Source organism: Semicossyphus pulcher, unplaced genomic scaffold, assembly GCF_022749685.1.
Source record: "Semicossyphus pulcher isolate SPU_LCO1_2020_fin unplaced genomic scaffold, fSemPul1.0.p SCAF_18, whole genome shotgun sequence".
Taxonomy (NCBI): Eukaryota; Metazoa; Chordata; class Actinopteri; order Labriformes; family Labridae; genus Semicossyphus; species Semicossyphus pulcher.
In genome coordinates this window covers 9,155,675-9,178,609 of record NW_027211691.1, presented here as the reverse complement: position 1 = coordinate 9,178,609, position 22,935 = coordinate 9,155,675, and the positions used below count along the sequence as shown (strand labels likewise).

The following is a 22,935-nucleotide window of genomic DNA, read 5'->3' as shown; positions in this document are numbered from 1 at the left end:
AGAAGGCTCTGTCCCCCCAGGTCCGCTGCTTGGATCGGGTGAGAGGGGTGACGAGGTTGGCGTCGGCGGATCCGAGTTTGCAGGTGGGAGTGTATTGGTGAAGGAGGTGATGTAGAGGCCAGGTTGCGGAGGGCCTTGTAGGTGATGAGGAGGATTTTAAATTGGATTCTTTGTTGGACTGGGAGCCTGCGGAGGTTCTGAAGGACAGGGGTGATATGATCTCTAGTGCGGGGGTGGGTGAGAAGACGGGCGGGCAGAGTTTTGAATGTATTGTAGTTAGTTGAGGATTTTGGAGGATGTGCCGTACAGGATGCTGTTGCAGTAGTCGAGTGGTGAGGCTGCTGAGAACGAGAGGGAGGGGTGAAGACGGGCAATGTTATTGAGATGTGGTTGACGTGATGTTCAAATGACACCAAGGTTACGGACGTGTGTGATGTAAAGTGACATGTGTGGGTAATAGCAGCTACATTTTAGCAGTAAGAGATAATTCAAAAGATATAGTGCATTATATGTAAGGTGCAATATAAAAGTTGGAAATAAATACAGTATGGTAAGTATTCAGTACAGTCGTAAAGTACACTCAGCGGCCACTTCATTTGGTACACCTGAAAAATCTAATGTAATCAGTACACAAGCTCAGCCATAAGATAAAAACAAGAAGTGAGGAAACAGAAATCTTATCGATTTACCGATTGTAAACACCCGAGTGAGAAAGAATGAAAAACTCTAACTTTGTAAACACCTGCAGACACATCGAGAAGTAAATTTAACCACTAAAAATAATCATCCGAAAAAATAACACAACTCAAGAGAAATCCAAACTAAAAAGGTCAAATGAAATTGACGGATGCAGACAGAAGTACAACAACAGTTAAAAGCACCGGTTTAGCTAAGTTGGTAGAGCATGTGCCTCAGGTATAGGTTCGACTCCAATTAGCAGCCCTTTGGTGCATGTTATTCCCCGTTCTCTCTTCCCCTTATATCCTGTCTCTCTTTACTGTCCTTTCAAATACAGGAAAAATCTGATAAGTAATTAAACTTATATATATAAATAAAGTTAATTGAAAGGACAGACTAAAAAAGGTTCTTTGTGGTTGTTTATTTCGTCCGCCCCCAGAAGAGACAGTGCAGCATCCTAAAACATAAAACAGTCTGAGCATTTCTTCACTTCAGCGAGTGAAGCCAGACCCCAGCATGGCCTTGTCTTTGTTTAAGATAGTTGTGTGAAAAACAAAAACAAAAAGTGTCCAGATAGTCCAGAGCTCAGCTGCGTATGAATGCAGCCTTGGGCTGTACTGAGCACGCTCAGTCCCAGCTGTTTGCGGTAGGGGGGCACGGAGCCATTCAAACTTTGGCACCAGCTGAACTCCTGCCGCCGCACGCTGCTCACCCATGTTACTCAGCAGAAAGCAGCTTCTGTAGCCACATGTTTTCTCTCAATGGGGACAAAAACTGTCATAAAATGTTTAATGACATTTTTAAATATGTGCGTAAAAACTGGGGACTTTCAAAAGCAGACCAGACACTGTTTGTAAAACACCAGCCGGTAAGCAAGAGGAGTGTGTCAGACGAGCTAAGTCAAAGTGAAGTGTGGCCTAGATTTAAGGGAAATTGGTCCACTTTATCCCGGGGTTACTGCTGTATTATAAACAAGGCCAAGCCTGCTGTTACCATCTCCCGGATAAAGACTCCTCATGCAAGTGTTGTTGTCTTTACAGTCTCAAGTTTTCTCTCGGTAAATGTATGCAGGAAAAGCAGCAATTGGTTTGTTAAGTGGCTCATCTGTTTCTTGTTTTCACATCTTTTCCTCTCTCCAGTCGTCGGAGCTGGACGACATCCTGAACGACCTGCAGAATGCTCAGACGCAGCTCTTCTGTGAATCTCGGTCGGTGTCGTTGCCCAGTCCCATGGACAAACAGAACATCATCAATGACATTCTGCAGATGTCCGAGAACAATCCTGCCGTGGCCGTACAGCAGCAACACCGGGCTATAGGGACTGTTATGGCCCCAACGAGTGAGTCCTGCACTCTGTAGATTTCTGCCTATGTTTAAACTAAAGCCTGTTTATGTAGCTTTGAAAGTAATTTGATTCATTCATTCATTTTCCACACATCAATCCTTATATTCCCTTCTTTAGACTTTGGAGGTGTTCGACCAGGCCAGCCAGGCCGGGGTCTGCCTGTGAGGAGCGTGTCTCTGGACATGAATGTGTCCCCCCAGCAGCCCTCGTTACAGTACCCCATAAGGGCTACCAGCCCGTACACTCTTATGCAGCAGCAACAGCAGCAAGGCATGGTGGGAAATCACGGCATGATGGCTAACCAGGCCGGCATGGTTAACACAGGTGGGTGTGGGCATGTTGTGTGAATGTGGGCTTTATTATCACTGTTGCTAGGGGTCTGAACACTTACATTATGCCACTCAAATAAAAATGGCCACTTCAAATGTTCCTTAAATCAGTACCTCTCTCTTCATGTCATGGGTAGCCCAATCCAGATCTGCACCCCATTGAAAACCTCCTGAGTAGGGCTGAACGATTTTGTAAAAATATAAAATTGTGATTAATTTTATTGCTTATATTGACATAGATCGCAATTTCCATAAGGTTCATGCTGTTAAAGGGAATGATCATTTATACCTCCTTATTCTAATTTTCATTTCAACAGTATAAAAGAGGGTAATCTACACAGAATATCATGAAGTCATGTATCATTGTAAAGCTTAGATTATAATTTCAAAGGATGCTGAGAACAACAGAATTTGACCTTTTTTTTTTCTATTTTTCAAAGGTCTTTTTATTGATAGTCAGCAATGAAGAACATGTAAAATGTACATTGAAATATTTTTTCCTGTCTTCCCCCATATAACAACACCACTCATCCATGTCACAAAACATGAAACAAATCAGACACCCAAACAAAAACAACTTATCACAGAAGACATGTTCTGAATTATAAAATGGTGGTACAGTTAACTTTACAGACAACCATACAAAGAGACTTAAGTTCTTCATAGTGACTGAAAAAGCAAGCTGTAATATTTTAGTATCGGGTAAATGAGTAGGATGTAGAGTGTGTAGTTGGTAACTTTGCGGTGGCAAACCAGGAAAAGAAGCACAGTTGCCTCATTTTGTATGTTTTTTTTAACACTTGTTGCTGCTCTTATAATTCTGAGGAAATACAATTTCTCTGTGTGTGTGTGTGTGTGTGTGTGTGTGTGTGTGTGTGTGTGTGTGTGTGTGTGTGTGTGTGTGTGTGTGTGTGTGTGTGTGTGTGTGTGTGTGTGTGTGTGTGTGTGTGTGTGTGTGTGTGCGCTCTCAGCCTGTGACATCAAGTCATGGCACAGTGACTCACTTCCTGTGACAGGAAATATTTAGTCACCCACTCTGGCACAAAGTTTCTCTCACTGTCACTCCCTCGTATTAGCATTCCTCCAGCATCCCCCTACGGTACACCGATGATTCCCCACCTACTTTACAAATTGCATCATGGGTACACAGGTGATCCAGGTCTATCCTGAAGCATTTCTCATTCTCACTCATCTTCCTGTTTGCTCCTCTAGGACTGATGACTCCCAGTGGTCCACGGCCGGGCATGCAGCAGCAGGAAGGCTGGGTGGGTTCGTCCTCTGCCCCTCCTCTGGGAGCATCCGGCCCCGCGCAGCAAGGTGCCATGCAGGGCAGGATGGGGCCCAACGGTGCTCCCATGAGGCCTAACAGTCAGCCAGGGCCCCGACAGATGCTCCAGTCACCAATGATGGCCAATGGTGAGAGCTCAGTGTGCCCTAAAGACACACAGATTGAACTATAAACAATAAAGCCCCCATTTCTTTATCTGCTCTTTCCTGTCTCCTTAAGAATACATCAGGTGCTGATGCATTTTAATAAAGAATCCTAATGAAAGTATTTGTATGTCATAGGTTCACCCTTACTGAACTCAAGTAAGGTCAAGTAAAGACCTCGACTCACTCATATGACAGTATGTTATTTGCTTGTGGTTGCCACCTGGTGGGCGACCAAAGTACAGCACTCCAGAACATAATGTTATATCCAACCTGAAGCTGCGTGTCCCGGTTTTTCAGGGTTCTAGATAACCAGATCATTTAACTCATTAAAGTTAAATTTGCAGTCTGCTTTAATCTCTTTCTTTTCCTCTTTTTAGCCCAGCCTGATATGGATATCGGCATGGCCGGCCACCATTTCTCCCAACAACAGGCTCCACCCAACCAGACAGCCCCCTGGCCCGACAGCATGATGCCCATCGATCAGACAGCTTTTGTAAACCAGACCAGGTACGCTACCTGCTTTCAAATTACCCTAGCTTAATCAATAAAACACCAAAAAAATCTTTCCTGCCTCTGAGAGTTTGACACAGTTTGTACAGGACAAAATGTCCTAACAGAGAAAATATTTTCAGTCTATTTTCTGTGTCCTCTCCGCCCAGGCCGGTGCACTCAGCAGCTCAGGAGGATATGCTGTGCAGCGCGGGGCTCAGCTCTGGGGAAGGCAGTGCAGTAGACGAGGGGGCCCTGATGTCCCAGCTGTACACGGCACTAAAAGACTTCGACGGCCTTGAGGAGATCGATCGCGCTCTGGGGATCCCTGCTCTGGTAGAACATGTGAGATTTATATGTTTTCACCATTGACTGTATATATAGATGGGTGGCGCGTCTCCATCTGCTCTCATAGAACGAAATTGAAGCCAAAACACCCCCTGTGACGGGCGCTGCCATCTTGCAATGGTGACGTCATTTGGAGCCAGAGTTGCGCAGTAGAGATCAGCAGGTGGAGCCACCGTAGCCACTTCCGCTAACCAAAACACACACTTAACTTACAGATAAAGACAGCAAGGATCCGGCACGTCAGCGTGTTTAACAGCAGAACAGTTTATTTGTGTTGGTCTGATACAGACGTTTACAGATATGTAAACTTAAATGACTGTAGTGATTGTTTTAGTTTCCTCCCACCATTCCTCCTTGACTCTGCTAATCCGGAACAGATCGGCTGCAGGAGCCGTATTAGTCAACAGAGCTGTCAATCATCCTTTTTACAGCATCAAATAACTAATTAAAAATAAACCTGTCAGAAAAATGAACACTTGGAAGTAAATCAGCATGATGAGAACTAACTATAATGACAGAAACCAAAAATTATTTGATGTGTATTTTGATTTTATAGTTTGACTCATGTCCCATCTGTTAACATGGAGGAGGCGGGCTTTATTACCTATACTGCAGCCAGTCAGCAGGGGGCAATAGAGAGGGTTTGGCTTCACTTCGAGGGAGCTGTCATGTCGTCCATCTTTTTATACAGTCTATGGTACCTCCTGAATGCGAACTAACATGGCATTCATTGTGTATCGCAAGTGGCTTATTCGCTGCTCAGTGCATGCTGGGATACCTAGCCTTTTTTGCCTTTATTGAGAGAGAGAACAGTGGATAGTGACAGAAACAGGGGCAGAGAGAATGTGGATGATGCTGCAAAGGGAGATGTTTTGGCTTCACTTCTAGGGAGCTGTCATGTCGCCCATCTTTTTATACAGGCTATGGTCTGAACCTGCTTTGTCAAACACTTTTATTACACTATACTTATACTTTTATATCATTGATTGTTCTTCATTAAATTTTCCTTCCTGTATGACTTTACATGTTTTAAATCTGTTTCTGTGTCTGCCTGTTTCAGAGCCAAACTCTGGAGCCGGACCAGTTCCCCCAGGACCCCCCCATGATGTTAGACCAAAAGCCCCCCATGTACACGCAGCAGTTTGCCCCACCCTCCCACATGGCCCAGAGGGGCTACCCTGGAGCCCCCATGCAGGAGCAAGGTTTCCACCCCATGTCCGGCCAGATTGGTCCTCGGCCCGGTTACCCCATGATGAGGATGCAGGCCCGGCCCGGGCTCAGGCCCGTCGGGGTCGTCCCCAACCAGCCCAACACACTACGGCTGCAGCTGCAGCACCGGCTGCAGTCACAGCAGGTACACGTGGATCTAGACTGTGAAGTGACTCTTAGTGTGTGATGTAACTTCACTGTTTGATCTGCAGCTGTGTGATTTGACATGCAGATAGGAGTTGAGTGTTTATCCTTGAGGTTGACATTTTGGCAGGTCTTCTGTGCACACAAGGAAGAGTTTGGAGGTTTTAGACGACCTGCCACCTGCTGGTCTTTTGTGGAATTTACTTGAATAAATTTCATTAAGCTTCCAAATGATAAAAGGATATCATATTTAATTGTATATTTGTACATAAATAACACACCGCCTGTATCTGGAAACTTCCTGATTTTCGTATAGCATTATGCATAACATTTAACTGTCTCTTTTCCCACAGAACCGTCAGCCAATGATGACTCAGATGAGCAGTGTGTCGAATGTGAACCTACCTCTCAGAGCTAGTGCCCCAAACCAGGTATGTCACTGAGGTCATAGCCTGATCTGTCTGCACGGACATGTTGTTATGACTGTGGGTAGTGTTTAGTGTGCAGATGACTAAAATTAAAGGCTTTAATATCAGTATTTGTTATGTTGACGCACAAGCAGACTTACTTAATATCCATGACGCTCCTTCTTTTTGTGTTTCTCTCCTCTCACACGTCCCGCTCCTCCCGCTCTCAGGGGACCATCAATGCTCAGATGTTGGCGCAGCGTCAGCGGGAACTGCTGAGTAATCACCTGCGACAGCGGCAGCAGCAGCAGCAGGCCCAGCAGGTCCAGCAGCAGCGGAGCATGGCCATGAGGGCCCAGGGCCTCAACCTGCCTCCCAACATGGCCGCCGGAGGCATGAGTAACCCCCGGATCCCCCAGGCCAACCCCCAGCAGTTCCCCTACCCGCCCAGCTACGGTACCAGTACAGGCCTGGCCTCGCCACCTCCCCCCACCAGCCCCTTCTCCTCCCCTCTCTCCCCCAGCCTGCCCTCTCTCCCCCCCAACCCCCAGCTCCACCTGCATGGCACCTCCTCCTCTTCCTCCACCTCCTCCTCCTCCTCACAGATGATGATGGGAAACACAAACATGATGGGCGGACAGTACGGGGCCGTACTCAGCCCCCAATTGCAGCACAGTGCCTTTCAGTTTCCCAACTCAGGTACCCGCTCCAACACCCCCAGCCTCACACACACTTCACCCTACAACCTGTGTGTGTGCGCGCGCCATTGTGTCTGTGTTGGTGTGACTTAGTTGCACAGCATCACATGCTTTTTCAGTAGCGGCAATCATCTGATTTGTAAATGTTCTGCACTGATGACTGCGTTAATCAGCTGCCATTTAATGATCCGAATCATGCTGCATATTTGACCCTTAAATTACATTACATGAGCTCTTATCTGAGAGTGTGATCATACAGTATAATCTTTGTTCTGTGCATTGTTAAAATGGTGTCCTGGCTGTACTCTCCTTCTCCACCAGAGGGCGCCAGGAGCACAATAATCAAAGCTTAACTCTCAAGACGCACTGACGCCTGACTCTCTTAAGCTTGTGAGCAGGAGGAGCAACAATCAAAGCCCCTCCTGTCAGTCTAACAGCGCAGCTTGTAATCGGGGTTTAATCTGATCATCTCATGTTAAATTGATTTGTATAAAGACATATTTGATTTATCCTCAACTCTTAATCTGATTCTGGCTGTGGGATCATACAGAGCAATAACTTTTTTTCCCCAATTTCCCTCCTAATCTCCTTATTCCCTTTCTTCCTACTTCCTTGCCCTTTCTCTGCATATATGCATGAAGGATATGTGATCTAACGCTCATCATCACGCTTGCTTCGTAGCTCATTCTCTGCCAAACCGCTCGTCTTTATTGTGGCATGACATTTACTTACACTTCCTCCTCCACTGAACACATCGGTTTGTAGTCGAGTCTCTGCAGGTCCGCTCTGGTTGACCTTTCTTCATGCGTCCACCGCAGGTATGAGCCAACAAGCAGACGGAGGATTCGGAGGTCCCGGCACGCCACAGAGCCCCATGCTTTCTCCCCGCATGGCCCACACGCAGTCCCCCATGATGCAGCAGGGCCAAGGAAACGCTGCTTTCCAGGGCTCCCCTGACATGAACGGCTGGCCACAAGGCAACATGGGAGGTAACAGGTAAAGATGGAGAGGACTTAAATACATGTATAGTGCCCAATTTAGACTAGACTAGACTAGACCAAATATGATGTCCATATATTGACATCGCTATGATTACAGGTGGTTCAATGATTCAACGCAATAGCCTCTTTTACACTGTCAGTTCAAGGTGGGATTATTACGCCTCTGTTACGTTCTATCTTCTATGTAAAACTCCCAACAGAATGGTAGGGTGAGGTCGTTTGAGGTAGTAACAGTTACGGTTTATTTACACCGGAACACAATGTAAAACACACACTGCGGCAGCTTTACCTCGGCGTTGCTTGGTGGTCCAATGTAAAATGGCAAAGGCTGCATAATGGCAGAGCTTCATTGCTAATGTCCAAAAATTAAAATGAGTTCTAAACATACAATATGATATTATATGATAGGATAATTTTATTGTCCCTGTTTGTAAATTTGTCTTGGATATGAGTGCTACACACATCCACAGTAGTATTAATAAATATAAGGGAAAAAAAACTGTGACAACAAACAACATGTGAACCACATACCAAAAAAAACACAAATACTGTTGGGGCCTGTGTCCACTGCTGCCGCTTTTTTTACGCTGGCAGCGCAAACAAACTACATTTCAGAACGCTTTGGTTGGTGAGGGAGAAGTGACATTGATGAGCATGTCGGTGTTCCAAAAGCTGTTTTGTATAGAAGATATAGAAAGTTAGTGGGAAGTGGACACAGGCCCTTATAGAAAGGCTCTGGATCAAATAGAATTTTCCTTCACTTTTGTGCTCCAGTAGTGAATATTCAATCTCAAACCTTTCTATCTTTTCTTCTTCTTTTGTGTTTTTCTTCCTCCTCTCTCCCAGTATGTTCTCACAGCAGCAGGCGTCGCCGCAGTTCACCCAGCAGAACAACAGCAACATGTACAACGGTAATGGCATGAACCTCAACAACGTCCCCATGGCCACAAACATGGCTACCAGCAGCATGGGCCAGATGGGCGGGCAGATGAGTGTCACGTCCATGCCCTCGGGGCCCTCGCCCGGCTTGCCCTCCATGGGACAAGAACAGGTAAACACCAGGGCAATATTGACACATTTATTCTCTACATAAGGGTAAAAGATGATATGATTTTGAGCTGGTAAGAGCAACAATTACCCAGTGTTTCTCCGCTGGCCGGTCCAGACTAAAGGTTTTCAAGTGGCTGAGTAATATCCCGTTACATTAGCCCTCTATAGTCAAACACTTTCAGAGTTTAAACCTTAGAGGTCAACAAATCAGCCCCCTTAAAGTTTCACACAGCAGTCAGGGGAGCTAGAAAAACTAAAAGGTCCATCTTTCTTTCTCTCCACCGTGGGCTGCTTATCTTCTGTTTGTGTTATCGTAAGGCCCTAAGTGTTTGGGTACACTTATTGAACAGCCGTGCTAGTGAATAATTTACTCAGTAGTTTACACAAGTCCTCCAGCTGGAGTTCTGATGCTTCACTTGAACTTAGAGGACAATGATGTAATTATCAGAGGGCACTTTAGAGGCAGACCATTTAGACTATATGGACGTTACTGTATGGTGTGCAAAGGCGGGACCGTCTGGACTGATCAGCTGGGTTGCTGAGCATAGGAAACTTAAACACTCTAGGCGCATAAACAAGCACATTACCATTTGATTTGCCAACTACTTTTCAGGTGATTGTTTAATGTCGACTGAGTTAATCCCTCTCCCTTTGTCTCCCTGGTATTGTTAGCTCGGTGCGTGGATTGTACTGTTGTTGTCCGTGATGCTTTTAAGCCCAATAAAGGCGCATGAATATTTAACCAAGGAGCTGCTGTTTGATTGTCTGCACTTCAGACTGTTGTAACACACCAGTATATCTGTCACCTGATTTATCCTCCTTCCAGGATTATAGAAATATATTGGCACTTAGATAATTTCAATTATTTACCGTTTGCCCATTAGTGCAGGCTTTTGTGATTGACCGACTTGTTTAAGGCTTGATGGTGTGTTCGGAGATGGTTTCTAATTGTTTAAAGTCTTTTGCACATGTGGCTGATTTACTGCAGAGAAGTTCTGCAAGTTAACCAAACACGTGTGCTGGTGGGTTGCGTTTCGCCGTGACTTTAAAGTTCTCAAAGATTTTAGTGTCATCCTCCCTCGTGGCACCTTATGGAGATAATGATACGTTTCCTTTCCTTTGGATTTTCACTTATTTTTGAAGTTGTATCTGTAGTCATCCATCTTTTCTTTGTTTGTTCAGCCAAAGTAGATTACTGTTTACTCACAACACTTGTAGAGACCGGAAAGCGGCCCCTTAGCTCCGCCTACCCTCTCTGGCAGACCAACCACTGCTGGGTGATGAAAAACTTTAACATGTGTTTTTTCTCTCTGCAGAAGTACTGTTGACCCTCATGGAGATCTTAACCTGAACCTCAGTGATCTGCTGGTCCAAGGAGCACGTCGGCCCTTTAAAAATTGTACAAACACGTAACCAACCGACTGCCCCTTGAACCGGCCAGGCCATGCCCGGACCCGGTCAGTCCCCCCCCTAGCCCCGAGTTTGCCGCCTGTCCCCCCAGCCGGGCGTTTTCAGCGGCCCCCTGGAGGAGCCCGGCCTTCAGAGACCGGAGCGTGAATAGGGCTGGGGGGGGGGAAGGATCGTGGATTTCTGTCCAACATGCCTAACCCTCCTGGAGGAGAGCCTTGAGATGAGCCAATCTGTCTGCCTGTCCAGCTGCATTCACCGTAGTGTGACTTACTGTAGGCCTCCTCGACAAGGGGGCGCTGACCTAAAGGGGGCAGCAGTGGGTGGGATCCCTTGTTCTGATGAATGTATTCCTCTCAGTGGACAGCGGCCATTTACAATCTCATCTCAAAAATGACGTACACTGATGTTTTTTTTTTTTCTTTTACGTACGACCTTTTTCTCACTCATTTGTGACATTTCCGCATAGTTCCAAAATGGCAGCAAAGACTCCAAGTTGTGTTCAAATCTACAGACGGAGCTCAAACACTTAGCCGGTTTTGCCTTTTTGCTGTTCTTTATTTTATTATTATTTTAGTTGTTGTTGTTGTTGTTGTTGTTGTTGTTTTATTTTCTTGTTGTGAGAATTAAGATGTAGAATGAAGATATGGTTGAAAAAACTGATCTTGAAAAACACTGCAGAAGAATGGTTTGAGTGGAATGGTGATTTGTATGATTAGACTAATTTAGTCAAGAGGTTTATATAGTGTATTAAATTAAGTTTTATTTTTCTGTATAGATTCATTTTAATTATTGTAGATGATTCTTTATCCTAGTAGCAACAAGAAAAAATATTTCTCAAAGTGTGAAAGAAGCACTTTTTTTTATAATTTTAACAGTAATGGTTGTATTCTTTCTGAGAAGATTCTTCTATTAACCTGAATAATGGATTCTACTTTGGTCCTGGAGTTTCAGAAGAAGATGTCAAAATCATATATGGTTTAAAAATGAAATACAGAGATTGTACATACCGATAAGAAAAACGTTTTCTTTCCTATTTATTTTATTCCTTAGGGTTTGGTCCCCCCCCCGTCTGGTCTCAGCTGCCTCTTGAAGCAGAGCAGGTATTTGTTTTCTTTTCGGGAAGTGGAGAGGGAGCCTTCGCGTTCTGGTACGATGCAGACACGGGTGGGTGCGGGAGGTAGGGTACGTTTTGTAAGGGGGTGTGCTGTGTATACAGTGTACAGATTATCGCTTGCTTCTCTGCCTTTAGCATAGAACACCACAAAAAAAAAAAGTCAAAAAAAAAAAAACAACTTCAACACAGCCATACAATAACTCAAAAAAATTAACAGAAGTGTGCTTTCTATGTTGTCTGGAGTGAAAAATGCTTCATACAAGCTGCTAGGTGCAAACTGTTCTGGTGTGATGTAAACAAGCAATAACGATTACTTGAGAATCACTTTGGGGTTTTTTTGTCTTTTTGTTTTTGTAATTTTTGTACAGTTTCCTGAATAAAAAAAAAAGGACACATTTTTGCTCCACATTTGGATGCAGTATTAAACACAGTTTTTTATTGCAGTTTGTACCAAGAAAGTCTACATCCACACACAGCGTTCCTGTTAGATTATGCAGCCACTTCTATCGCAGAGGTCAGAGTTAAGACTGCACGGTTCACCAGACCTGCTCTGACAAACACTTAGCCATATTTTATGACCTCAGGCAGTATAAAGTGTTCAGTAATGACATGCTGTTCTTGTGCCCCTGTAGGGGTTTGGTTTGACCTTCACAAGATCTTAAGCAAGTCATCTTCTAACCTCAAAAAGTACATTTTCCTCAAACAACAAAACTTTTTATATCAACTATTTTAACCCAGGACAAACTCGGAGCAAGCCAAATAATCCTCACCTTTCAATTGGATTTCTGAATTCTACCAGCTTTTATTTTCATAGTGAGAGACGACCTGTTGGTTTGCATGCTTTGAGGCCTGCGGGAAAAAAAACCAAGAAATTTATGATGATGTCACTAAACAGGGTCAAATGTAGATGTTGCAGCATAACCAGGAAGAGAATCATTCTGAATGTATTGTCATTAAAGGCCTAAGGATGTTACTGATGATGTTGACAGCGTGGTGTGCAGTTACACCATGCTCTTCTCAGCATTTAGGTAGGATGTTGCCCATTGTTGCTTCTGTTCTTTTCTATAAACATTAAATTTGAAGCTGTAGCAGGTGAGCATTTGGGACAAAGCAAGTCTGCATTCATGTTTTGGTTTTCATCATTGCAGATGCCCTGCATCTGTTTCGCTGCAGGCCAACAGGAGATCTCATGTTTTGATAAATGCTGTTTTGATTGTATCATACAGTCGTGCAGGAGAAGCCTTTTTGAGCCATTTTAAAGAATGATTCACAGCCCTTTGCAAAATTTCCAAAGATTGTCAAGATTTTAAAAAGATTTAAAGCCATGTGGTAGCAATGCATTTTTTTTTAGCATTTATAATGAGGACAGGAGCAAATAAATGATTTTGCCCCGTAGAAATATCCAGGCTTTTGGACCCACTAAACAAAAGTATTTTTTTTCTCTTTAACTTATGGTTTTGAAGAACTTTAAATGCCCTTTTGTATTGTCTGCCAATTTCTTAGAGCTAAGATGCAACCTTGAAATGCTAAAAACCCTAGCATAATGCCTTAGATTTCGTCCGTTCTCGTTCTTGTACATTACACCGCTGTCTGTATAAATTTGTATAATGACTTGTGTACAATATTGAATGGGTGCAACATTGTTCAACTTTTTCGCAGTTGCTGGAGACTCTGTCCCTCATCATTGCTCTCTGTTCTGTGTTGGGTTGAAGACTCTGTTATTTCACCCCCTCCCTCCCCCCTCTCTCACTGTTTGTATGGAAAAGATGATACATAGGGATATTGAAGCAATATGTAAAATACTATATGGACTTTCTGAAGAAAGCTTACTGTTGTGTCCCCCCCTCCCCAGATATTTTTTTCTGCATTGTTCACAGGAATCACACTGTATACCCGCATCCATCTTTGTATCCCTAGTGTGTGTGAGCGTTTTATGCAAAATTAGATATACAAGAGAAGTTAAAACCACAGTTATGCAAGTTGTGAACTAATATGGCTTCGCTGATGCTATTTGCCTTGTAAATAAAGAATTCTGTTATTGCAGTATTTAATTGTGACTCTTATTTCTGTGATTGAGAGAGGAAGAGGTAGCTTCAAAAAATACGACCTCAATTTTCTTTAATTTTCCAACATAAAAGCCGACGGAGCTTTTTGCATTTAGCATTATCGGCTAAACACGGAAGTGCTAACTGCGTCACAGCTTTTTTTTTTTTTTAATTTGCCCTTGGACAAACTGTAAATTCAAATAAAAAAAAAATTCGTTACAAAAATTAAAATGTACCATTTGAAATGGGTAACTTTTTAACTGTAACAAATGTGTATATTTTAAGATTTAAAAAAATTGAAAAAATAAAGATGTTCAGACTTACGACACATTTCTCCATTAATATAGGCCTACATTCACGTTAATTCAACGCGAATACCCAAATAATACATTAATTTGGGTGTTGATATATTCGTTAATTAATTTGAGGTTTATGTGGACATTTATAGAGTAGTAACATCTCAGCATTTTGCCTGTAGCCCAAGAAATACCTGTGGTTGTTAGCTTAGGCTACAAAAATAGCATTGACAAAAATGACCAAGAAAACCGCATAAAACACAAACAATTACAAGCCGAATTACAAAAAAAATCACTGACGAGCAACACATCCCTATAATGCGCGAATTAAACTTTACGAACGTATTTATAAAGATTCGTGTCAGTTTTGGTCATTTTCTGAATGGGGTTTGGTGCAGTGAGAACATTTTAATTATCTCTTTGTAATTCACCACATCCAAGTTACAGCAACACTTGCTTATACTCCACTGGGGGTCCCAGATAAAATCGTATCAAGTGTGTGTGTTTCTATGTGTATGTTGGGGAGGGGGGACCTCTCTCAATCGGCCTCATTGTAGCAGAGAAAGCAGACTGCTGTGGAGAAGTTAAAGGGGTGGGTTGTCCCTGAGAAGATGTATTCCTGTGGGGGCATTGAGATGCATGAGGCTGAGCTGATTCCTGACCAATAGAAAGAAGGTGCTGGGAAGCATCTCCTGCAGACCTCGCTGTGTACAGTAAAGGTGCCCTCAGATGACCACAGAGAAAGAACCCTGCAGCTCACTCTGAAGTTTAGACCTGCTGGGCTTTTTTTTCTTGCATACTTTTGTGGGCCGTATTTGTTGAAAAAGGGAAAGAAAACTGAAGCTAGTGGACATGACAGAGACAACTTCACTCTGAAACATCTCTAATTTATCTAACAAGGTAAGCTTTTTAAATCTGCTGCTACTTTACATAGCAAATGACCGTGTACTAACTAACGTAACTGTGACTCATTCTTTTATTTTGAAAGGCCCATTTATATATATATATATATATACTGTTTTACAAATAGGCTACTGCAGGAATATGATAGGCCTATTTGTTTTTCCATTGGAAATTAACACGAAGCATGACATACTATTTTTTTAAATTCCTTTTAGTTTTTCTTCTTTGATTAAATAATTTCCTTAAATCAGCATATTTCTTAATTCTACAATTCCCCTGCTGATGTCTCTTTTTAGCCACGATCGTACGGTAATTGTGAGGTCCATAAAAAGCTTCATTAATGTTGACCTCTGCTCCGGCCGCCTGTTCTGTAATGAGTGTCATGACCCTGATTTGTCTCTCTATTTACCGGCTGATTGGTGAACGCTTCCCAAAAAACACACCATGTTCCTTGCTGGTCATTTAAAGCCTCTGATGAACATTTGATGTGTGTCTGGAGTGTGTGTGTGTGTGTGTGAGTGCTCTCAGCTGGAAATATTGCAAAATCGGCTGTCCAATTTCACTGAGGATGCTTTTACTCCGTATGCAATAACTTTGTTCAATATCGGCCCATTATTTCCATCGCTAGTCGATTGTTTCACCAAATTCAACCCCAGTCAGGATCTGTAGTTTTATAATATCAGGTGTAATACATAACTTTTACTACATTGTTTGTTTTTACGGGAAATTGCACTACTTGACTTACCAAAATAAAAGCTCCCACAATCATTAATTCAGGTGTGGTCAACCTCTCTTGATGTCATGTTTCCCTTTTTAGATTTCTTGCATTAAACTTTTATAACTCACCCCACTCCCACTCCCACCCCCTCCTCTCTCTCCTCTCTAAAGGAAACACCACCTTCTCCATTTGCACCTCTGCTTCACCCTCGTGCCGTCATGTCGGTGTCCCTCTCCAGCATCCCTGTCATGCTGAAGGACAGGAGCTACCACGCCGGCATGATGAAGGGCAGCCCGGCTCGAGGCTTCTTCCCCGGTCACCACCACCCCTACATGGACTTCTTCCCGCGGACTCATAACCTCCTCCACCCGCTCAAATCCCTCGGGCGTCTTGTGTCAGACGCTCAGGGTTCCCTGCCCCTCAGCCTGCACGTGGGAGCCCCTCAGTTCCCCCACCACGCCTCGGTCCTGCACGAGCACATGTTGAGCGCCTCCGGGATCCCGTACCTGAGCCAGATGTTGCCCGCTGGACACGCGCTGCACTCCAAACCGGAAGAGATGGCTGCCGTGGTGACGGAGCACGCGGCCGGTCCGCTGTCCTCGGACTTCAGCAGCCCGTCCAGTGAGAGGTCTTCCTCTGCCTCCTCTTCAACCACATCACCGCCTAAAGACAGTTTGTTCCTCGTCAGGAGCGCGGAGGTCTCGCCAGATAAAACGCGCACGTCTTATAATTTCAGCGAGGATGATTTGTTCATGGTGCTGTACGGTTATTCTGGCAACCAGGACAAGAACGTGGGTCACGCCATATCCGGACTGAGCCTGCCGGAAAAGTCAGGTGAGACTTCTTCTTAAGTTATTGGATGTTTATGTGGCTTTATGAAAAGATAAAACTGCGTAATTTGGCGTTGTTTCTGCGAGTCTGTTGACTCCAGATCTAACAGTATAATATTGCTTATAATAATTGTATCTAATAATAATATTTAGTCATATAGACTTTTATTCGTAATTGACTTATTGTGTGTTTTATTTTCCAGTGTCTGACTCTCACATTCTCCCATTGCACAAAGAGGCGCTTGAACTTCCAGAGGGTAAGACTTTCTATTCAAAACATAATCTTAAATTCTGCTAATTCTTTCATTCGGCTTAGATTTGACACTGTTTTCCTATTATTTTTGCAGGGTTAACCATCATCCAGGCAGCGTGGGGAAACGTGTCACACCGTGGAGTTTTCACAGAAAAAAGCAGCATCCCTAAAGGCACGCGCTTCGGACCTTTCCAGGGAAAACTGGTCAACACCAGCGAGATAAAAACATACGATGACAACACTTTAATGTGGGAGGTAAAGTGTGGACATTGCTCTGAAAGCCCCGTATTATTCAAGTCGTTTTACTTCTTATTTAATACTAAACTTTTTTCCTCCTTCAGGTGTTTGAAAACGGCCGGTTGAGTCACTTTGTGGACGGCAGAGGAGGATCAGGAAACTGGATGTCTTTGGTGAAGTGCGCTCGCTTCCCGGACGAGCAGAACTTGATCGCAGTGCAGGTCCAGGGTCAGATCTTCTATGAGGCCTGCAAAGAGATCCGGCCCGGGCAGGAGCTGCTGGTGTGGTATGGAGACTGCTACATGCAGTTCCTCGGCATCCCCCTCACGCTGAAAGACCCCAGAGAGGAGAACAACGCGGTTCCACCTGCTGAAGGTTAGAATCTAACCCTCTGTTGTTTTACCTTTGCTCCACTCATCGCCTCATTTTACTCTTTTAATCTAAACAAATGTCCATATTTTTTCAGATACAGGTGAGGGTTTCAAGTGTGACAGATGCGGGAAGGTGTTCGCCTACAAGTACTACAGAGACAAGCACCTGAAGTACACACGCTGCGTGGACCAGGGCGACAGGAAGTTCCCCTGTCACCTCTGCAACAGATCGTTCGAGAAGAGAGACAGATTAAGGATCCACATTTTACACGTGCACGAGAAACACCGGCCTCACAAGGTACTGAAACAATGCGTGTGCGCGTGCGTGCATGTTGTATTTAGTGCAGGGTATCCATACAATACTGCACATTATTGCATCGTGCTGTAAAGGTTATGTGCAGAAGTTGTGTGGTGCTGAAAGAACAGCTCCCTGCAGCGTCACTTCAGGTTTTTATAAGGGATTGTAAAAAGGTTGATTATTGTAAGACCTCTAATCCCTCCTTATAGCCTAAATTATGAATTTTTTTATCATCAGAAAACTCCAGTTATTCTACATTTAAACTCGTATTTTTTTTCCTTTAAAAGGCAACACAATCTAACTCTTAAAAGTGGATAATTCTTTCCCAAAAATGTAAATGTATTTAAGCTCACAAAATATATTGCAAATTTCAATGAAAGAATCTTTTTTACTCAAACTGACGTCTTATTTTTCCGCAGTGCTCCGTGTGTGGAAAAAGTTTCTCCCAGTCATCCAGTCTCAACAAACACATGCGCGTGCACTCTGGAGAACGGCCTTACAAGTGTGTCTACTGTAATAAGGTAAGAGGACTTTTTCTTTTTCAAAGCTTTATTGCAATGTTAGCCTTTAGCTTTCATAGACGGGTTTTTATATTGCCCTTATGCACAATTACAAGTTGGGGGGGCAAGGAGTTATTTAGAGAAAACAAGCCACAGTTTAAAACGGAAATGTCTTTAAATATTCAGTAAAATTTGAATTGGAGTTTTATTAAAATATATATTGTTTGTTAAATGATACACATAGGCCTATAATAGAGGATATAATAGCTTCAACAGCCTAAGAAACGATTAAAGAAAAATATATTTTTCCGGTTCTAATATATTTTTTAGTTCCCCCTCTGGTTCTATACACAGGACCTACAAGCCTCCACTTCTCACTTCTCTTCTGTTCTCTTAAACCCGCAGCATTCCGGATCCATTAACTGCTTCCTCGTTTCATGGTGCATTTGGCGCGAGCCCCTCATTATTGTCTCTCTCGCCGGGCACGCTCCGCCGAGACACTTACATGCTTAATTATCGCCAGATGCACACCCACCCTTTTGTCTGCCGAGATTATACTTTTAACCTACGGCCCTGGATTGAGCAGAAGTGTTTTTGTTTTTCTCTCTCTCGATATCCTCCCCTTTTTATGCACCCGGAGAGGGTTTTGTTTAAGCTAATCTCCTTTCTCCTTATCTGGACATTTAGAGCAATGCGCACGAGACCAGCGGTTTACTGTCTTTTTAGACGGACAAGGCAACGTGGCTTTTATTTTGAAAAAATACCAAAAAGAAAATAAAAATGTTCGATGACATTTTATGTTTTATCAATGATACTTTCATAAAGTAATTAAACGGTAAAATAAAATTAGCGTGCAGGAGGTGACGTAGCCTACTAACTTTTGCCTATTAGCTTTGTTAGCTTAATTAAAAAGGAATAGAAATATAGGTGTGCGCGAAAATTACTTATTAAAATTACAGGGTAGCCTGTAATTACAGGTTATTACTTCCCTTTAAACCCTTTACTTAAGCCTACCAAAATGTCATTATTATTGTTGAAATTAGAATTAGCATACTTAAGGGGTGAAAAAGCGAAATTATCATATTAACGGACTATTCTTCCTCCAGGCCTTCACTGCCTCCAGCATCCTGCGCACACACATCCGCCAGCACTCCGGAGAGCGGCCCTTCAAGTGCAAACACTGCGGGAAGGCCTTCGCCTCGCACGCCGCCCACGACAGCCACGTCCGGCGGACTCACGCCAAGGACAAGCCGCACCCCTGCGAGCTGTGCGGGGCTACCTTTCAGGAGGAAAAGGAGCTTCAGCAGCACATGAACAGTCACAAAAGTAAGAAATAGGACCATTTTTAAAATGCAATAAAAAATGTTATCGGCCTAGCAGACCCCTTGAATTTAGTAGGCTATTTATAATTACGTCAATGGTTAAAAAAAAGTTATAATGTATTGTATAAATATACTGGCTGCAAATGTATGAAACATTTCAATGCTTTAGCCTATATGTGTGTGTAATTCCACGTTTTATTTTATTATGAATTTATAGGCAGACTTTTGTTTTTTAAAGGCATTACTTCCGCCTTGGAAAATGTTTATTTAACCGAGCTATTTCCTCTCTGCAGAAATGTTGGACAGCACGGTGCTGCAGTCTACTCCGGGCAGTGGATTACCGGAGGACTCCGTGTTTGTAAAGGACAATCCTAAAATGCAGAAACACGCCGGACAAAACTTTCCTTACACCGGGTTAACAGTTTTAAACCCGGAATATCGGCCCTGGAATTAATCCAAGTGAGCTCGACTGTAGGCCTACTTGTTAAATCCTGACGGTGACATATAGAACCATTGTCATCGTGTGTAAAAGGCGATTTTAAAGGATCACGTCAGACAAATATCACGAGAAGAGAAAAACACAGGAACATTGTGGTAATACCATGAGAGATAAATAAGTAGGGCCTATAAGGTAGGATCTTGTGGTTTTCCTTTATTTAATTGCTGCTTAAATAAATAAAAACGTTCTTCTATAATAGGCCTATATTTAAATAGGCTCATCATCATTTAAATTGCCTGAAAAAACGTGTCTATATCTATTTATAATAAGTTAAAATATGTTGTCTGTTTTGTCGCTTAAAGCTTTCACTCTGCAATGGTTTTTTGAGTCCAGTGTAATTCATAATAATAATAACTATTGTTTTATTATTACTATAACATTGAGATTTCTTGCATCGAATAATGCTTTAAAAGCAAAGCTTTTTTTATTATTGTAGATTGGAGCCTATTTATGTACAAAATTAATGTTATACCATCTCTTAATTTATAATGTATGATAATATTTTCTACTGTCGTGTAAGGCTGCACAAGCAATCACAAGTGTCCTGGTTTGTTGTCTATAAGCGTCTGCTTTTTCATGATAAACAAATAAAAAATCAGCGCATGGAAACAAGATTGTTTACTGGTTTTTGATTTGTGGATTTTTGGAGAACAAATACATCTTTTAAAAGCAAACAAATAAAGTCAACACCTCCTTGTTAGGTTGCATTAGTTTTTAGAAGTGTAAACATTTAAATGCAAAAGGAACATTTTTACTTTGTGCTGTCTTCTCCCAAAAAGTTTTATAATTCACCACCAGAGCATAAAAAAAAGTAAAATAATGCACCATCAATGCTCTTACTTAACATTTTGCACAGACTTTGCAAGCATACCTCCATGTGTGTTTCTTCTATTGGCTCTGCATTGTACAGTGTGTGTCCCTTTGTGTGCGTCGTGTCCTGCTTGTGTTCATATGCAGCAGCAGAGGGATGAATTGCAGTCTGTCTGCCTGCTCACAGTAAAAATGAACAAACCCCAGAGGACCAAATGAATGACAATAGAGTGCAGCAGTAAGGTGGTCTATTGCTCCTCGCACAAAGGCCGACATCTGCCCTAACACTGTCTCCAACTGTCACACACATTGTCCTGTAGATAGATAGCTAGATAGATAGATCGATCGATAGATAGATAGATAGATAGATAGATAGATAGATAGGGTGTGTTTGGTTAATTCAGATTAACTCAAATTGGCAGTGTTAGCAGCAGCATGGGGTCTGACAGATGACACAGTGTTCAGTCTTTGTCTCAGTGCTCTGTTATGTGACCTTTAACCTCTGGGTCGCCACACTTCACACTGAGAGCATGCAGTCCGACACAACAACGCTGCGACAGCGCTAAGTGGGTGCTACGACATGAATTCAAGCAGTCGAAGAAGAAAATTAAAGCAAAGCAGTCATGGGTATCCATTTTCTTTCACTTTAATGATGTTTATTTATTTTTTTGTGGCTGGAAAAGTAAATAAATACTTTCTACAATCAACTTTACGTCTTTTTAGCTTCTAAAAGAAATATTTTGTAGCTTTTTGTTAGCTCAAAGGTGGCTAACCTAAGTTTCTCTGTGATTCTCCAGCTAAGTGAGGCATAACCGAGCAGGTGTAGGGCGGGGCTTATCCTGTTGCAGCCAATCACAGCACATACAGTGCTCTCGGTTCAGATCTAACAGTCTATGGTTGAGATGCTAAATGCCTGTTTTCTAGTAAATATTTATCATTACGCAGACACACCAGCCTGGTTGCTAGGTAGCCACTTGTGGGCCACGAAAACAATTTAAAAGGGCCATATCCGGGCCGGGGGCCACGAGGTGAAGAGCCCTGGCCTACGTGATGCAGTTAAAAAATATATCCCTTAAGATCCCATCTTTTTGGTACATCTTGCAGAGATATCGACAGTGAAGTCAATTCACCCGGCCTCTCTGTTTAACGGATGGACAGCAGCCTTCAGGGTCAGGGGTCACCTCCTCACTGACTCTTTAACAACCTCCCTCTCCCTTCAAATAGCCCAAATATGGATGCTTGAACAAGTGTAGATCACCCTCTCCTCCCATGTATACAACCCCCGAGCCTCCACCAAGGGCCTGCTGTGAAAAGAGAGGATACTCCCCTTTGTGGCCTTCCAGGAGCAGAGGGGTGGAGGAGGTGGAGGAGAAGGATGGGATCAGAAACAAAGGACAGAAAAGGAGGACAGAAGGAGAAAGAAGGAGAATGAGCTGTCAGAGCTGAAATAGTGAGATTGTTAGCGAGCAGTGCTAAAAGGCTGGTTTTACTAGCGCCTCTGTGATTGGCTGATTTAGGAGTCGGGCTCTCTGGCGTGGAGGATTTTTTATCCAGGTCGCTTATACGGATTGATTTCACACTTAACCTCCTGGCGAGTGAGCAGGGCCTCTGGAGGGCGATCCGTCAGATTAATCTCAGTATTAATGTGATATTAATGATAAGAGCGGTGAGTTTATAGGTCTGCTGAGGTTCATTCCCTCTGAGGTCGAAGCACGCAGCCATAACTCTCTACTAAACGATGTTTTATAACAGTCACATAACAATGCAGCCACCATTAGATTTAATGCTGTGATCAATTAGTAATGTCTGTTGATATAAAGGGGAGATGCAAACATTTCTTTATATGTGCGGACGACAAATAGCTATGCTTATTACTTTCTCTTATCCTCTCCTTTCTTTTCTTCTTTTCCTTTCTTTTCATCTTCCTTCTTTTCACTTCTCTTCTCTTCCTTTTTTTACTGTTCTCTTGTTTCCTACTTTTCTCTTCTCCTTTTTTTTTACCCCTATTCCTTTCGTTTCCCTTCTCTCCTCTTCTTTTCCCTTTTTATCTCCCTTCTTTTTTCTTCTCCTTTCCTCCCATTTTCTCTCTTCTTCTCTTCTCTTTTCTTCCCCATTTTCTCTCCTCTCCCTTTCCCTTCTCTTGTCTTCTTTTCTTTTCTCTTCCCTTTTATATCTCCCTTCTTTTCTCTTGTCTTTTC

At 43.0% G+C, this 22,935-nt stretch overlaps 2 protein-coding genes across 5 annotated transcripts in view; both read left to right on the top strand.

Annotated features, from left to right (window-relative positions):
- ncoa2 (nuclear receptor coactivator 2) overlaps positions 1 to 10,830 on the top strand; it is a 62,193-nt gene extending 51,363 nt beyond the window's left edge. For 2 of the 4 annotated variants that reach the window (XM_069667142.1, XM_069667143.1), the window contains 11 exons: positions 1,818 to 2,016; positions 2,140 to 2,346; positions 3,564 to 3,767; positions 4,163 to 4,292; positions 4,445 to 4,619; positions 5,683 to 5,976; positions 6,329 to 6,406; positions 6,613 to 7,081; positions 7,899 to 8,076; positions 8,928 to 9,132; positions 10,448 to 10,830. In XM_069667142.1, the coding sequence (XP_069523243.1) occupies positions 1,818 to 2,016; positions 2,140 to 2,346; positions 3,564 to 3,767; positions 4,163 to 4,292; positions 4,445 to 4,619; positions 5,683 to 5,976; positions 6,329 to 6,406; positions 6,613 to 7,081; positions 7,899 to 8,076; positions 8,928 to 9,132; positions 10,448 to 10,459 (2,151 nt within the window). In that variant the 3' untranslated portion in view covers positions 10,460 to 10,830. The remainder of the gene's footprint in view (positions 1 to 1,817; positions 2,017 to 2,139; positions 2,347 to 3,563; positions 3,768 to 4,162; positions 4,293 to 4,444; positions 4,620 to 5,682; positions 5,977 to 6,328; positions 6,407 to 6,612; positions 7,082 to 7,898; positions 8,077 to 8,927; positions 9,133 to 10,447) is intronic. The other 2 variants (XM_069667144.1, XM_069667145.1) reach the window with 2 other exon arrangements.
- A 5,005-nt stretch (positions 10,831 to 15,835) lies between these two features.
- On the top strand, positions 15,836 to 19,882 carry prdm14 (PR domain containing 14). Its single transcript, XM_069667833.1, has 8 exons — positions 15,836 to 16,451; positions 16,651 to 16,704; positions 16,795 to 16,955; positions 17,042 to 17,312; positions 17,404 to 17,606; positions 18,026 to 18,127; positions 19,213 to 19,432; positions 19,722 to 19,882. The coding sequence occupies exons 1-8, from the start codon at positions 15,836 to 15,838 to the stop codon at positions 19,880 to 19,882; spliced, it is 1,788 nt and encodes a 595-aa protein (XP_069523934.1).
- Positions 19,883 to 22,935: the final 3,053 nt, after the last annotated feature.

What these genes read in the sequence shown, in the direction of transcription:
- prdm14 (XM_069667833.1), top strand. Translation starts at nt 15,836, where the DNA reads ATGTCGGTGTCCCTCTCCAGCATCCCTGTCATGCTGAAGGACAGGAGC. An exon ending in AGAAACACCGGCCTCACAAG is followed by an intron (nt 17,607 to 18,025) that starts GTACTGAAACAA and finishes ATTTTTCCGCAG; the next exon opens with TGCTCCGTGTGTGGAAAAAG. An exon ending in AGTGTGTCTACTGTAATAAG is followed by an intron (nt 18,128 to 19,212) that starts GTAAGAGGACTT and finishes TTCTTCCTCCAG; the next exon opens with GCCTTCACTGCCTCCAGCAT.